Source organism: Vulpes lagopus, chromosome 5, assembly GCF_018345385.1.
Source record: "Vulpes lagopus strain Blue_001 chromosome 5, ASM1834538v1, whole genome shotgun sequence".
Lineage (NCBI taxonomy): Eukaryota > Metazoa > Chordata > Mammalia > Carnivora > Canidae > Vulpes > Vulpes lagopus.
Genome location: NC_054828.1, coordinates 114,523,694 through 114,540,925, shown reverse-complemented (window position 1 = coordinate 114,540,925; position 17,232 = coordinate 114,523,694). Strand labels below are relative to the sequence as shown.

The following is a 17,232-nucleotide window of genomic DNA, read 5'->3' as shown; positions in this document are numbered from 1 at the left end:
AGCAGAGCGCTCAGGGTCGGAAGCAACCATGGGAGCCAGGGAGGGCCAGGCCCAAGCCATGAGGGGGGGCCCCCACCAGAAGTCGAGTGAGGCCCCCGTACTCACGGCCGCCAGCTTGTCGAAGCGGGCAAAGAGCTCGTTGAGCAGCTTCACGAGCTCCTGGGCACTGCAGGCAGAAGACAGCTGGGTGAAGCCCACGATGTCCGCGAAGAGGATGCTGCGAGGAGGGAGGGCGCCGCCGTGAGGCTCCACACAGTGTGCCGGGCTCCCCCCACCCAGCTCCTGCTCCCGATCACAGGCAGCCGGGATCACCCCCGAGTGGGGCCTTGCTCAAGCCCCAAAGCTGCGAGACCTCGGCACTTCCAGGTTCTGATGTTCAGCTTACCCTGTGGGCCCGTCCTCTAGGGGGCCTCCTCCTCCCATGCTGCCCACTCCTGGCCCCAGGATGAACCTGCCCCTCCTGGAAGGAGCATGGCTGTTAGCCCCAGTGCTGGCCCTGAGTGGGGACAGAGGTCACCTGCACAGTGAGTGAGGTCTGTATGACAATGAGGCCAGCCCCCACATCCATCTGCAGGACTGCTCCCGCAGGGGCTGAGGCTCACATTGTGGGGACAGCCTGGCTTCTAGTCCTGGGTGAAGACTCTCGAACCCCACAGCGCATGGCCAACCCCACAGAGTCTGGCCCTCATCCCGCTCAGAGCACGGGCCCACACGCTGGCGCACCTGACGTTCTCGTGGCGGTACATGTACATGGTGTTGAACTGCTGCTGGTCCTTCTGGCTCTCGTCCTTCTTCATGTCCTTCAGCATCTCATCAGCCACGTGCTTGGGCAGGATGGAAAGCATAAGGTTCTCCTGGAGGAGGAGGAGAGGGTTGGCATGGAGGCAGGGGCTGGCCTGGACCCTTCCACGGGCAGGTTTGGACACCTCCGGCAACAGATGTGTGCCAGGGCCAGCTGACCCTCTGGGGGCCTTCCAGCCTTCCAGCGCAGACCACACGCTGGGAAGCAGCCAGAGGCCCAGGGCAGCAGCTTCCTGTGCCGAGCAGGCTCGGGGCTGCACCTGAGCATCTTTAGGGCCCTGACGGGAGTCAGAAACCATGGGAAACCCACACTTCCCTCTGCACCTCTAGAGCATCCTCAAGGGCCACAGGAAGGCGACAGTTCCTGAGTGGGCCTGTTCTCGTTTAGCCCCCGCGCTGGGAGCCCAAGGGCAGGACTCTGCATCACCCGCCCCGCGTCACACAGAGCAATCACTCGGGAATTCTCACTCAACATGACTGAAGAAGACCTACTGCCCACCAGATAGCATGCTGGATACCAATGCTACCCAGCAAGTGAGTTTCTGCTCTCCTCTGAGGCTGAGGGTCTCATGGGGGGACAGGTGAATGTGCCCACTGCAGCACAGTATGGTAGTAAGTGCCAAGACAAGTGAGGGAGAGCAGGGCAGGGGAGGAAGAAGGAAGGAAGGGTGCCAGAACCAGCAAGTGTGTCGGGGGCAATCGGGAGGACTTCCTGGAAATGAGGTCTGAAGCGTGAGATGCTGAGGACATCCTGTCCTACACAAGGCACAGAGAGATCTACGTCCCCAGGTTCAGGGACCTGCAGGTCTTCCAGGGGAGGCAGGAATGGGGAACCACAGCCTAGGAGGTGGGTTTGGACAGCAACGGTGGGGGGCGGGGGGCAGCACACTGCCACCTGTGGCCGAATCTGGCTGCTGAGTGCTCGACTGAGGTCTCGCTGGCCCCCAGCCACGCTCGCTTGTCTCCATGCCACCTACGGCAGTCTTCTTGCTGCAACAGCAGAGCTGAGTTGTGACAGAGAACATATGGCCTGCAAAACTGGAAGGGCTCTCCTGGTCCTTTCCAGAAAACGTCAGCTGACCCCTGGTTCTGCACCATGATGGGCCTCATGTGCCAGGCAAGGAAAGGGCCTCTCCTCCTCGAAAGCTGCAGAGAGGGACCAGGGACCAGGGCAGAGGGGTGTGACACAGCAGAGTGGGGCAGAGTGACCAGTTACAGTCATCTGGGCAGAGTGAGTGGGACAGGTCCCTGGCTGGGGCCTCTGGGTGCAAGGTGCCAGTCTCTGGATTAAGGAACAGAGAAGCAGAGAGATGCGAGGGAGAGACAGAGCTGGTCTGGGCCGCACTGCAGGCAGACGCTGAGCTGGCCTGCGGGCTGAGGCTGCGGCACGGGTCAGGTTGAGCAGCAGGGGACCGGGCAGGAGACAGCCCGGGGAGGAGGTGCCAGGAGAGGAAGCCAGGCTGAGAAGCCCAGGCAGGGCATCCTGCCCTGTGCCCGGAGAGGGGAGGCCGGTGATGACGGGTCTGGTGGAGAGAAAACTGAGGTCGCAGGTCAAGCTGAGGTTTGCAGGTTGGAAGGCAGAAAATGTCAAGGGGTACAGGAAGTGTGACTGGGGTGAGGCTGACCTGATGCCTGGGCGGCAAGGCAGCAAGACCTGAGGTCGGCCTGGGAGAAGTCGGGGAGGTGGGGCAGGTGGTGGGAACAGGAGGGGACAGAGAGGCTGGGTCTGACCCCTCTGGTAACGTGGTTCTGAGTGCCCAGGCCATGGGGTGCAGAGGTCAGCCGACAGACAGGGAAGAGTAAGGCAGGAGGTTGCACAGGAGGTCCAGGAGTCTAGGCTGCCAGCTGCGGAGTCACCTGGGAGCAGGGGTGGCCAGAAAGCCAAGAGCTGCCGCCTGCGTCCTCAGTGCCTGAGGCCTGACCAGGGGTTCCTGGACCACAGGGAAACCAAGGCTGCGGGCCCAGGCCTCAGCAGGGACGCCAGCCTGGTGGGTATAGGAGTAGGAGACCTCGCCTCCCACCGAGGCCTGGGCAGGAGGAGGGCCTTGTTCTCTGCTGTATTCCGTGAGCCCTGTGGCAGAGGATCCAGCTCTGTGTCTTAAGTGCACCCGCTCTGGGGCAGGAGAACCAGGTGTGGAGGTTCTGTTCCTCTTCTCAGGGTGGGGCAGCCAAGAGGCCCCCAGGGTCTGGGGCCCCCAGTAAGGCAGAGGCCTGGCACCCACCTCCTCCGGAGAAGACGGCTGTGCTGTAGGGGCAGCCCATCCCCCCGCTCCCAGGCCAGTCTGCAGATCAGGGCCTCCGCCTGCTCTGCCATCGTACAGCAGGAAGGTCCTCGCACTTGTCCCTCCTGCTCGTGGCAAGTGACAGGAATGACAAGGCGCGTGCCCCTCGGCCCCGCATGCCCAGCTCTAGCCTGAACCACTCAGTGATCACTATTATTCTCCCATTTCCCCAGCTCGCTCTCTCGCTGCTAAAAGCCTCGCAAGTGGCACCACCGCAGGGGAACGAGAAGCCAAGATAACGCAGCGTGTCCTGCCGTTGCCGAGCCCAGGAAGTAGCACCAGGTCTCCCGGCCCCACAGCCGGGCACAGCCAGAGCGGGGCTCCAGGACCCAGGGGCTCCGTGCACCCATCCCTCTGCCCAGTGTGTGATGAGGGGGCTTCTGGAACCGAGCTAAACCCAAGCACCGTGGAGCACGTGCTCAGCTTGGGAAGGACAGGGGCCACTAGGAGGATTCTCAAGACAAGCCGGAAACCCGGGGCCTGGCCAGCAACCGGGGCAGCCCAGGGGGAGAGCTGCTGGAGTCCTGGGGGTCCCAGCCCACCCACAAGTTCCAGGCCCTGGTCTGGCGACCCCCAGGCTGGCAGGGATAGGACGGTGCAGTGGCAAAGCCACCGCAGGCTGGCTCTGGGCCACACAGCCTAGCTCAGACCCCTGTCCTGCCACTGACTCACTGCACGATACAGGCTACTGCTAACTGCCCCGTGCCCTGGTTTCCTTGTTGGTAAAGCAGCACGAAGTGACCCCTTCCCGTCCGACACAAGGGACAGCGCCTGCACACGGCAAGGGCTCGATATACTGCAGCTGTTGTCACCTGAGAAGTGTTACTTGGGGGTGTGGTGACAGCAGGTGCCTCAGGAAGATGAAGCTTAGACTTCCTCTGGGCTTCCGAGTCGCCCACAGATTTATAGCTTAAGCATCCCAGTGGGGCGTCCAGGGGGAGCAGAAAGTCCTTGAGGTCACTTGGCCAGGCCTAAGGACTCTATCTGGTCCAGGGCACAACGATGAAGGGGATATAAAGATGTGTCTGCCTTTCTCTCCTGCTCTCCCTCCATCCCCTCCCCGCCTTGCCACGTGTGCACACAGGTGCTCCTAAGGGTAGGAAGAGGTAGATGTGCGAAGACCTGGGGGAGGGCCGGCCGGCCTGGGGAGGAGGGCACTCAGGTGTGCGAGGGAGGGATCACGGGACACCAAGGATCAGGAAAGTCACGATGCTGTGCTGGGCTCCCGGCCAACCAGCCAGTGCAGCCCCAACAAGCAGCACCCACGCAGTCAGCCTTTCTTGCGCTCTCAGACCCCGCCTCTAAACCCTGCTCCTCCAGAGGAGCCTGTGGGGGCTCCCTGGGAACCAATCCAGTCCTGCGAAGTGTTTCTGGCCCCTGACCACAGTCCCGATTTCCCTGAAAGCACAGCCAGGCCCCTTGAAGGGCACAGGGCCACCCAGAGCAGCTAAGGCATGTGGCTTGGTCTCCCCAGAATATAGGCAGAACCCGCTCTTCCTAAAATAGCAACTACTGTATGTTTCAGAAGTCATAAGAATGTTCCAAGCCTCTGACCCATTAATGTCTCTCCTGGGACTTCTTCCAACCGAAAGATCCAAGGGAAGTAAAAAAGACATATGTGCAAGAACTTCAATGCAACGTCACTTATACTTGTGGAAAAGACCAGGCAGCCCAAATGCCCAGCAAGAGGCTCCTTCAATGGGGGCACATCCTTTGGATGAATCTCGAAAATGATCATGGTGACAAGAGCGGTGATAAGAAAATGGCCAAAGAGAAAAAGACACAACCCCATATCCTGAGGAGATGCAGACCCACGAGTGCCCCTGAATCAAGGCAGAAGAGTATATGCGCAGGACAACAGGGTACTCTAACCTGGTAAATAAATGGAAGCCAGAGAAAACTTGAAATGTTTTTCAAAACTGCTGTATAGTTACACTACTGCTGTTTTTTTAAAAACACGTTTTAAACTGGAAATAAACAGACAACTTCCTGTTGCCGCCAGCTGTGACCCTGACCCCAGCTTGAGTGTAATGAGCAGATTTCTTAGAAAGGGAAGGACCCTGCAAGTCCACTGGGCCGACTCCGGACTCCCATGTCTGCCTGGATGTGAGCTGAGGAAGGAGACTGATGGTCTCGGGTTTGGAGCCAGGAGGGGACCCCCACCCCCCAGCCCAAGGCGGGGTGGTAGAGGTTCTCACGAGAGCTAAGTGACAGGATGATCACCCTGGGCTGGTTCCTTTCTGTCGTTCGCAAATAACTGCCACTCGACCAGGCAAGTGGACATTAGCGACCGATATCAAAACGGTCCCTCTTCCTTGCTAAAGCTTCCTCATCTGTCCTATATTTTCATATTCGTGTAATACTGCCTCTATTTGGCAGGTGACCAAACCAGGGTGTGGAGGGATTAAGTGGTTTATCCCAGGTTCCTCAGAGTTAGTGATGGATCCAGAACTAGAACCCAGGGCTCTTGGGCCAAAAGAACGGGTGGGATTTTCTTGTTCGCCAGGGGATGTGCTTTTCACACACCAATTCTCTCATCCACGTTGGATGCTATTGTGCTGCAAATGTAAAGGGAGAGGAAGTGCCCAAATCTTCTCTAGTAAGGACCTGACACAGCTGCTCTAGAAAACCCCATGAGGACTCTCCCAGTGGGGGAGCCCACTGGAACATTCTGTGGGCCCCAGTGCTTGTAGACTTGTGTGGGGCCACCTGGCTACTCCTGAGGTGGGTCCTCCTTACAGAAGGGGACCCGGTTGAGACCTCTGGGTGCCAAAGCATGGCGGCCCAGCAATGACCAGACCACCCTGGGGCCTCAGGGAGGGCAGGCAGGGCCAGTGGCAGCTGTGGGAGTTCCTTCTGATGGGTCAGTAGAGGAGACGAGACTCCTGGCTCTCCACAACGGACCCTGGGCAGGCCACAGTGACGTCCCTCAGCCTCAGGACCCCCTCCTCGCTGGCAGAGGGGAAGAGAAAGGGGTCCACCCCACCTAAGTGATGGCAGTGGACCTTGAATGTAACCAACAGGCCCAACAGGGCTCGGAGATGCCGAGTCACCCCAGAGCTGTGACAGACGCCAGCTGTGGCAGCCTCAGAAGGCCTCCCCCATGGCACGTGCACAGCACGATGCCAACCCAACCGAGTGCAAGGGGCCCAAGTATGGTTAATATGGGAAACTTGGCATCATTCCACCACTGCTACCAGGAGAGGACTCTACGGCGAGTCCCTGGCCATCTGGGCTCGGGGAGGTACCTGGTGAGTTGAGCCCATCCCTCAGGACCTAGGGCCCCACAGCCCAGTCAGGCCTTCTGAGCGGCAGCCTCCGCATCACCTGATGCTGGTTCCTCACGAGGCCCAGATACCCTCAGGCAACTCGTGACCACTCTAGGAGCATTCGAGAACGATTTCCCTGAGGAACAGTTCACCTAGGTCCTCGTTAGGGAGTGACCGCAAGGGGCAGGTGCCTGAGGCCAGGCATCAACGGTGGGGCCGAGGGGCTGGGAACCCCCCCAGAGAAGAGTGGGACGCTGCGGTGACACAGAGCAGCCTTCAAGCCCAAGGCTGTGTAGAAAAGGAATGGCGCTCGCCCTGGAGGTTCTCACGAGAGGAAGCTAATGAGGGAAGGCTTTGGGGAACAGACTGCTGCTTCCAGGGCACGAAGAATGTTCTGAGAGTCAAAGCAGCTCAAACAAAGAATGTGCTGCCCTGAGAGCTAGCGAGCTCCCGTCCTGGACACTGGGTGGGAAGCCTACGCATGCCACTCAGCAGGAGGGAGTCACCCACAGGATGGAAGACTGGCCCAGGGCCCTGCAACCTGGGTCCACACGGACCGAGAACGTGGGTAAGCTGCCTCGCGTGGTCTCTCGGCCCTGCAGAGCTTTGATGGCTATCCTAAAAATACACACACACAGTCAAGGCCTTGACCTCTCTGGAAAAAGAGCCAAATGAGGCAAAAGAAACAACCCTTGAAAAGGTCCAGTAGGCTTTCTGGGTAGAGCGAAGAAGTGACCCAAATCCCAGGGGGAAGCACTGGAGGCCCGCTCTGGGGGCTGTGCAGATGTGGGGTGGGGCAGGGGGCTGGCTGGGGTGCAGTGTGTGTCCTGGGCCCCGGGCAGGGATCTGTAAGCACTGCTGCGCTGCTCAGGTGGGCCGCGAGCCCCTGACCGGGGCGGTCCGTCGCATGGCCTCCGCCAGGCTCTGGGAAGGAAACATCGAGCCCGCTTCTCAGCGGTGACTCACGCCAGGCCTCGCCTTGGTGCTGGCCCAAGTCTGAGGCAGAGGCGGAGGCCCGCGTGGTTCCCAGCAGCCCTGATGAGGCAGTCAGGAGTTAATTACAGCAAGGTGGCCAGCAGGGATTTGATACATGAGCTTGGCTGCTGAGAAGCTACGTTTCTGCAACATCCTTGCCAAGGGGCAGGAGGAGGGAGAGAGACTTAAAATGCAGAGTGAAATCAGCAGAGTCCAGGTAGCTGCCGGGGGGCGGGGGGGGGGGGTGTGCACATCTGCATGAAGCAAGCATGTGATGTCTGCATGCTGTGTCCTTGTATGCCCACGTGGGTCCTATGTGTGTACTATGTGCACGCGCACGCACACACACACACACATCACCTACAAGCCATCACAGGGTGTGAGCAGATGCACAGCTGTCCACAAATACATCTGCTCTGGGCCCGATTTCTCCAGACTCTTGGAGCTTCCCAAGCCACTTAAAAGCCAAAAACGGTCAACGGATCCCAACAGGTACCTGTCCTGGCCCAACCAGCTGAGCAGAAGAGGCAGCAGAAAGATGGAAATGAGGAGCAGGAGGACCTGGGCCGCCCGCCCTGGGAGGTCAGCACCCAGACAGCTCACCTCTCCCTGACGAGAGGGTGAAGGGCCACAACATGTGGAACCTGGAAACCCCCGTGCTGCCGTGTGCATGGGCCAGGCAGCCACCATCTAGACTAGGGACCCACACGGGCGGCATCCAAAGACATGGTAACCACCTCACCCAAAGAACAGTCACTGGTTATCTCTGCAAGTCTCCAGGAGCTCAGATGGCCAGGGTACTCAGGTCACCTGGGGTGACTGGTCTCACGGGGCAGGAGTGTTTTGCCATCTTCAGCAAAGGGCTGTGGGAATTCATAGGGAGCTCAAAGACCAGTGTCTCTTGAAACAAGACCTTCCAATGTGAAGACAGGCTCTGAACCAGCATCCCCAGAGTCTCACAAGTTGTCAGTTCCAAGGAGGAAGCAGAGCCACACTTAATCTCAGCCTTGGGGGCAGGGTTGGGGGGAGCCAGACTAGCAGGTCACCACCAGGCCATATCATCTGCAACAGTGCACAAATCACCCAGACCCTGGGTCAGCCCAGAACTCTGACCCTGCTGGAGGAGAGGAGGGACACTAAGCCTGGGACTCTAGTGACTTGCCTGGACTCCTATATGGTCTCCAGTGACAGGGGCTACTGTGTGGGCCAAGGTGACTGCAATCTCAGGAGACATTTGGGCCCTTTGGGCCCAAAGACAGCCGCGTGCGTGGTATCTGCAGCCCTCCCCTAGTGTGGTTGGCACAGAGCAGATACTCCTCGGAGGTTTGCTGAGATAATGAGCTGTCAACCAGGAGCTGTGGCCCCAGAGGCAAGCCCATCACCCTCTAGAACAGCACTGTTAGAACTTCCTGCAATCAAACCAATGCTTTGTAGCAAAACCGTGCTATCCTACATGGTAGCCACTGGCCACTTGTTGCCACTGAGCAGGAGATGTGGCTAGTGCAACAGAGGCACAGGTTTTTTATTTTTACATTTTAGCTCATTTAAATGTTAATAGCCACATATGACTATATGGGCTCCCACATCAGCCCATATAGCTCTAGAACACTGTAGCAAGTAAGTGAGGTTTCTGTGCCAACTCTGGTAACAGAGAGCCTTTGCCTTGAGAAGGAGGCTGAGGCCACATCTGTGATCAGTGGGGCAAGACCTGCAGTGGCTACGGTGGAAGCACAACCACGGGCGGAAAGCAACAGCTCAACCCACCCCAGGCGTGAAGGTTCCAGCGGGTTTACAGATTAGCCTTCCACCTGTGAGGGTTGCTGGTGGTTTGGTTTCGCTCTCTTTGCCTCCTCCCTGCGGAGCAGTAAGTCTGGCCAATGTTTTCCTGAAGGTAGCTCCCACCTGCCTTCACTCTGCAGGCCTTGGCTCGGCTGGCCCGGCCCAGGCCCTGCCCCAGTCCCTCCCGTGAGGGCGCTGCAGGAGGAATCGGTCAGCCGCGCTTCCCTCGCCACCTCCACACTCAGCCCTCGCTAGCCCACCTCCGCCTTTCCACGCAGGTCAGGACTCCATTCCCCCCAGCATGCACTGGCCGGCGCCCAGCCCTCTTCTTGAAAAACCCACCCGAGAATACCCCCCCTCCCCCCATCGTGCTAACTCCAGCTCCCAGCATGCTTCTCTGGGCGGCCGCCACCTTCCCGGGCCCTGGGATGCGGACTCTGCAGCGCTCTACTTTGTGCTCACAGGCTGCTTTCTTGCTGCAGGTTCAAGAGAGCCCCAGAACTGCAGCATCCCAGCCGGGCCACAGCCAGATCCTGTGGTTCTCCTGCCCTGTGTTCCTTTTGCCGACCTGGGCCTGTCGCATCGTGTTCCCAACCATGCAGGCCTGGACACAGAGGGGCTGGCTAACCAGAGGCAGTCACTGCAGAAACGGACATTTGTACAGGGAGCTGCTCCTCCTTTTGTGCTTCTTCTGGATGGCTTCTGGAAGGCCCTGAGAGCCTCTGGGGCAGGACTCAGCCCAGCACCTGGTAGCAAAATCACCTCCCACTACCTTTGAGTACAAGTGATAAGTGTTCCCCACGTGCCCTTTGGCTGCCAACTTTCTCTGAACTCCTGGGCTTGAGGCACTGTCCTACTAGGCCCACCATCCTCACCCCTGGAGGGCCCATCAGGGGCCTGCTGGCCATGCAAGTAGCACACAGGATAAGATGTGTCTCATCAGCTATCTTCCTGGACGTAAGACTGACTCTCCACCCACCACCAAACACCTGTGCCTCTCACCATCCTCCTCCTTCCAATTGCCTCCCAGCCAAAATCCTGATGGCCACCATGGACTCCCCACTCTCCCACCTCCCGTGCCACTCAGCAGTGAATCCTGTTGGCTCTGCCTTCAAAAAACACCCAGAATCCTTCTCCTTATCACCTCCATCCCGGTCTGAGCCACTATCCTCTCTCCCTAAAATTACTGCACTGCTTCTTATTGGTCTCCCTACTTCCACGGCTATCCCTTCTCCACCAGCAGGCAGACTAATTCATTTAAAACCTATAACCTATGATGCGTGGGTGGCTCAGGGCATGATCCCAGGTCTGGGGATGGAGTCCCCACATCGGGCTCCCTGTGGGGAGTCTGCTTCTCCCTCTATGTCTCTGCCTCTCTCTCTCTCATGAATAGATAAAATCTTTAAAACCTACAACCCTCCAATGCCTCCCATCTCCCTCAGGGGAAAAGCCATGGTCCTTACAAAGCCCTTAAGACTGGACCCCCACCACCTCCCTGCCTCACCTCCTACCTCTCTTCCCCATCACTTCTACTCCACCTGCACCCTCTGCCATAATGTCATGTGAACATACCTCAGAGCCTTTGCACTTACTGCTACCTCTCCCTAAACACTGCATGGCTCACACTCTGACTTCTGGTCTCTGCTCAAATCTCACTTTATCAGAAAGCCTTCTCTGGCCACATGATATTAAATGGCAGCCTTCGTTCACCCCAGGCAATTCCTCCACTCCTTCTCCTGCTTCGCACACCACCTTCCTACCTGATAATAGCATATGCTCATTTATTTAATATCTGTCTCCCCCACTGGAATCTGTTCTGCTTACAACTGTATCCCTAGTGCCAAGAACACTGCCCACAGTATTTGTGGGGGGAAAAATGCTCTCTTTTAGACCTTTTAACAATCTCATTCCGTTCCCATTTTCACAAAGGAACAGGCTCAGAGGCAGCCTGGGTGGCTCAGTGGTTTAGCGCCACCTTCAGCCCAGGGTGTGGTCCTGGAGACCGGGGATGGAGTCCCGTGTCAGGCTCCCTGTATGGAGCCTGCTTCTCCCTCTGCCTGTGTCTCTGTCTCTCTCTCTCTCTCTCTCTCTCCACCCCCCCTCCCCGTGTTTCTCATGAATAAATAAAATCTTAAAAAAAAAAAAAAAAGGAACAGGCTCAGAGGGCATAAGTGACTGGCTCGAGGGCATATGGCAAGTAAGCAGGCTGGTGAGGATGTGAATGCAAGTCTTACTCTCGAGCCCTGTGTTGTTGTATCTTTCTATTTTCTAAGGCAGTCAAATACTCACTTTTATACAGAACGTCCACATTTTTAAGTATTAGAAATTTCTCAAACTCTGCACAGGTCAAACAAAGCAGATACCCACAGGCCACATGTGGTCCAGAGATGACACACCTGAAACTCCTAAGACACAGAACAGAACAGAAGCCCTTGCCAGGAGGGAGTGTGTACCAACCCTCCGCTGGGTTTGCTGTGATGATTCAATGAGATAATCCAGGAAAAACACAGCCCAGGGCTTGACACAAAGTCACTCCAATAAACTACCCCCTAACTAAACAAAGAGGTCGGTCCTCTAGCCAGAAAAAGGCGGGGATGCACCACAATCCTGGCCATACCAGTCACAGACAGCAGACCCTAAAACCAGGGATAAATATGCTGCGGGAGGATGTGGCAAGGGCTCTGACCCTCCAGGGCCCAGCAGGGCCCCGGCTCGGAAGCCACAGGGTCAGACACAGCGCTGTCTGCAGGCCTGTCACCGCCACCAGCGCCAGGGGCTACCTGACACAGCACACGTCCTCCCGCGGCCACGAGCCCGCCAAGGCTTTAGAACCACCTGTCCTCCTCTGTGGGCTCGTCACCTGCATTATCTACAACGTGGGTTTGTTGTGCTGAACCCTGAAGCGTCAGGATGGAGAACATTCTATGGAATCCAAAAGGTCAGGGTTGGAACCAGCAGGAGCACGGGTTCCTACTTGGCGCCATGGCAAACTCGCCTTCTGGTTTCCTCAAACCAAGACGCATTCGAGGCTAAAATCAAACTTAAAAAATATTAGATACGTTCATGAGTGGGTCCGCGAGGAAGCTAAGATAGCAGGTGTATCTCGAGGTTGACGGCGGGGCGCGGGGCCCTCTGCGGCGGTCTAGCGGGCGAGGGTCTGTCCGGCCCACGTCAGAGGCTGATGGCTGAGAGCCTGGCCCGGGCCACCCCGCAGGGAGCCGGGGCCGCCTACCCCCCCACCCCCCGCTCTGCGCCACCTCCCCGCCCCGCGCGGCCCCCAAGAGGCAGACCCCAGCCCCCACGCACGTGCTCGTGCTTGGGCACCAGAGGCCCGACCCCAGGGCAACAGGTGGCTGGGCTCCATGTGTATGTGGCTCTGTCTCGCTGTCCTGTGAGTCTGTCTCTCCCGCCCCCAACCTCTCATGAGGCTACCCTCTGCCTTACCCCCAGAGCGAAAGGCCTTGAAGGGGATGGCGAGGAGGGCCACGCAAGGAGACGGCGAGGAGGGCCACGCAAGGAGACGGCGAGGAGGGCCACGCAAGGAGACGGCGAGGAGGGCCACGCAAGGAGACCAAAAATGGCTGAGCTTACGAATGCAGCACTCCTGAGTCCCAAGCTCTGGAGCTCCCAGGTGGGAAGTCTGTGACTCTCAGGGTAAACGGGTGGCTCTTCCCTCCAAGGCCTCGAGGGCAGAAGGTCACCCTTGTGACCCTTGCCCTTTTCCCTCACCCAGAGTGAGGGAAAGACTCTGGCATGAGGAAGAAATACCATCTCCCTGGTCACAGTGACCCTAGGCGCTGGGTTGGAGGAGGAAGAAAGGCAGAGAAGGGGTGGCCCTGTCCCGCATGGCCCCCGGGAGCTCAACAGGAAACCACCCAGCGTCCACCTCCAGCGTGCCCCCCAGGGTGCTACAGAGAAGGTGACCCCGGCCGCTGGCCCTCACCAGGGCCGGAGGATGCTTTTATGACCTAGAACCGACCCTGCACAGCCAGCCCTGGGCTCTCCCTCCTCACCTCTGACGGCTGGGGCTGAGGGCAGCCCCCTGGTCCCCGTCTAATTGAGTGTGGTCCAAAGGAAGTGGCACCTCTGCCCTCTGCTGTCGCCTCTCTATCCAGGCCGCATCCTCCCTGGAGCACGCCCCACTGCCTGGGAAGGTAACTGAGCGCGAGATCCAGAGCAGCTCACTGTTCTGTCCTCTGTACCTGGTGACAGGTCCGTGCTGGGCGGATTTCCTGTGTGCCTGCTGTTACCAGGTGGCAGCTGGGGCACTTAGCAACCCTCAAGGTGCCCAACTAAACCCTGGAGTATGGCCACATGGCAATAAAGAAAAACAACTCCAGTTCTCCAGCCTCTGGGCTTCCTGCTCTACCCTAACAGGCCCATGGAGCTGGGGAGACCGGAGAGAGACCCCACGTCCACCCTGATGCCCTCTGTGTCACAGGCAGATGCCAAGGTCTGCCTACAAAGTGAGCTATGTGATCTAGCACACTGCTGCATGCCTGTCAGGGCCACCCTTCGGGGGCTTCAGTCCACGAGGACCTCAGAGGGTGAGGCCCACTCTGCCCAGAAGAAAGGAAACTGCAGCTAGGGAGCCCCCAGCAGCCCAGCACCTCCATCCCACTTCTTTTCACTACCCAGACATGCCCACCTGGGAGACAAAGGCGGGGGGGAAGCCTGCATAGCAAGGCTTGGGGGTGCTTTGTACCTTCCTGGGGCCATGGCTGGTGGCCCATCTGTCAGGACTTGCCTGCCATTAGCAGGAGGTTGGTCGAGGTTGGTCGTCTTCACAAAGGCTAGTACCACCCCCCAGGTGAGAGACAACAGGGTCAGAGGAGGAGGGGAGGAGGAGGAGGAGGCCACACAGCCGCCAGGGCAGGCCTTCCCCTCAGCACAGGGCACTTCTTCCCAAGGAAGCTTAGAAAACAAGATAAATACACGCTGACATGATAAAAAGTAAGTCATGAACCAGGGTAACTAAAATTCTGAAATGAAGCCTCCTCTGCAAAGGATATACTGAGCATATTTTAATTGGGAATTTTTAAAAAGACATTTAAACACTGTGAGCTGCTAAGGTGGCCAGTGACCTCAAACAGCTCCCCAGACAGAAGCCACATCCCAACCAGTTTCTGTTTCATCTCCTAGGACTTTCTGCAGCTCTTTCTAGCATTTTCACATCTATGATCCTGTTTTAATTCTCCCCAGAGGTCTTCGCAGGAGGACAGTGCAATGGGATGGCTGACCTCTACCCTCTTGTTTGCACTCAGCCCACCTTCTTAGGAGGTAAAGTCAGTCCCACTCCCCAGAGAGGGATGGAGCTGGGTCTCATCCTAGCTCTTGCCCCTCCCCACCAGCCAATGTCTCCAGGGCAGGAGCCAGCGTGACAGCAGCTAAGAGCTGTAAACCAACCCACGGTGATTAGACTCATCTAAATGATTGCTAAACAACTAACTTCATGACCGTGGTATACTCTTTAATCCTATTTTTTTCAGAAAACTAAACTGAACACCGGAACAGGCAGCGTGCTAAGATCACACGGTGAGAAGGTGGGAAGCTCCGGGCTCACTGTCCCCCAGAAAATGCTAGAGGAAGCGATGGACCCAAAGCCCAGGTCCACGCTCAGCAGTGGGCTTTACCTCTGGCACAGCTTTCAGGCTCTGGTGTTGGCCACTCTGGGTAGCGTGCACAGGACAATGGGGGAGTGGATGTGTGCAACGACACCAGGCGCCTGACCTTACGAGCAAGGAAAAGAAGCTGGTGCTCAGGGCTGTCCCTACGCTCACCAGGGGCCATTCTGTACGGTTTTAAAAATCAAGCTTGAGAAAAAAAAAATCAAGCTTGGGTATGGGATTTTCTTTTGGAGTGATGAACATGCTTTGGAGCTAGAGGTGGTGCTTGCACAGCATCAGGAAGGGGCTCAACCGCATGTTTTCTATAGTTAACTTGACGTTATAAGAATTTCACCTCAATGAAAAGGAGAAAGAAAAATAAGCAAACATGGAAAGTTCTGAAACCTTTTCTAGCTGAGAGCACAATTCAGCACATCGTATTTTTTAAACTTATTTTTAAAAGAAACACCCAAACAATGGAAAGTTTGGGTGGTCTTTTCTATACTTCTATCTTCAGATTTTTGTCCAGCAACGACAGTATGATAGGAGACAGCTTAGGTGCCTCCTAGGTCCAGGCATCATGCTAAACAGACATTTTACATCTAGTGTCCACAGTAGCCGTGTGACAGGCATACAGGCTCAATGATCTGGCTCTTGCTGCTATTCTTAACAGCTATCTATGAGAGTAAGGTGTTACTTCTATAATCAGTTTAAGATGGCTAGGACACTCTCAAAACACAAAAGAAGAAAAAGAGACTTATAGGAATAACTCCCTATCAATGTTTCTTTTTTCTTTATACTTGTCTGTGTTTACCAAATACTGTACAACGTATGCTAAAAAAATACAAACAAGAAAACCTCTCCCAAACCTCAGCCTACCTGGCTGTGACTTGACCCAAATGAGTAAAGAGCAGGAAACTGCTCACGGGATGCCACTGCTGCCATGTGGGTATCATCCCTGCCACTGGGGTTCTCAAATAGGCATTTTTTGGAAGAGCTGTAGGGTTCCATATCCAAGAAACACTTTCTCAGTAAACAAGGAAAATTAACTGCCTAAGTGCATTCTTGTTCATCACTGGGAGGAGTGTAAATTCTTTGGACCTCTAAATGAGACAATTCGGTAACATTTCTCAACATTAACAATGGATGTGTCTGGTTTCTCAAAAATTAGAACTACTACATGACCCAGCAATTCTACTTCTGGGTATACACCCCAAGGAATTAGGAGCAGAGAGTCAAACAGGTACCTGTCCACCCAGCTCTGTTCATGAGAGCTGGGAGGTGGAAACAACCCAAGTGTCCATCCACAAGTGGGGGGATAGACAGATGTAGTATATGCAGGCAGAGAGTATTATTCCACTTTAAAAAAGAAGGAAGTCCCAACATGGGTGGTACCACAGCTCAACTCTGAGAGGACATTATGCTATGTACAATAAGCCAGTTGCAGAAGGACATGATTCCACTTATCATGAGGTACCTAGGAAATGTAAACTCATACAGTGATAGAAGGTAGGACGGTGGTGGCCAGGGGAAAGGAGGATGGGGAGCTAATATTCAATGGCCACAGAGTTTCAGTTTGAGATGATGACTAAGTCCTGGAAACAAATCGTGGTGAAGGTTTTACAACACTGGGAAGGTAACTTAATGCCACCCAACTCCATACTTAGGAGCCCAGTTAAATAATGTTACTTCCCTATCACGGAATACAATGCAGTTGTTAACAAGGATGAGGCAATGCATCGTAGCCTTAGAACCCTCTTGAAGACAGCAGGTGAAAGATCTGGTGAAGAGGGGATATAGTGCTTGCATGCATATGCAAAGTCTGTGTCACAGATCTGGAAATAAATGGAATCCCGAAAGGGTATGTAAGACATGACGGTGGCTGGCTGAGGGATGGTAGAGCGGATGGCCGTGCAGGGAAACTTATTTTCCATGGTGTAACCTTTGGGATTTTATTCCATGTACACCTTCCTAATTTTATACCATGCATGCTTTTAGCTACTTAAAAATTAACTTCAAGAAATTTAAGATAATGTCCAACCTTTGTTTCTTGCCACTATAGAGGATTCCAAGGCAGAGCAGAGGGGTGAGGTCCTGGAGAAGAGGGAGCCTCTTATGAAATAGTCCTTCTAGGGTTTTAATTCAAACTATTTCCTAAGAGGAGGAACAACAGAAACCAGCTCTCAGACTAACACCCAGACCTAAAGCTTCTCAACCCCACACTGGATCAAGGTGAGCTGCAAGAGAAATAAATCTTCTCTGGAGAGAGACATCCTCCAGAGACCCTACTATTCTCCATACATGATATTCAGCATTTAATTTACCCAGAATTTTTTTTTTTTTTTTGGAAAAAGGCCAGGATGCCATGAGATGGCAAAAATTAATAGGGAAAAACCCAAAATCAATAGGGAAAAGCAGATCCATTGATATATCAGATACGCAGCTGTCAGAGCCTTTAAAATGTTTCATATGCTCCAAAGAATTGATGACAAAAACAGAGATCTTAACTAGAGAATTGGA

General features: G+C 55.6%; 1 protein-coding gene across 2 annotated transcripts in view; it reads right to left on the bottom strand.

The window, feature by feature from the left end:
* The window catches only part of ADCY3 (adenylate cyclase 3), an 82,056-nt gene that overhangs the window by 21,252 nt on the left and 43,572 nt on the right, over positions 1-17,232 (bottom strand). For both annotated transcript variants that reach the window (XM_041755678.1, XM_041755679.1), the window contains 2 exons: positions 724-854; positions 106-217 (listed from right to left, as the gene is read on the bottom strand). In XM_041755678.1, coding sequence (XP_041611612.1) covers positions 106-217; positions 724-854 — 243 coding nt within the window. The remainder of the gene's footprint in view (positions 1-105; positions 218-723; positions 855-17,232) is intronic.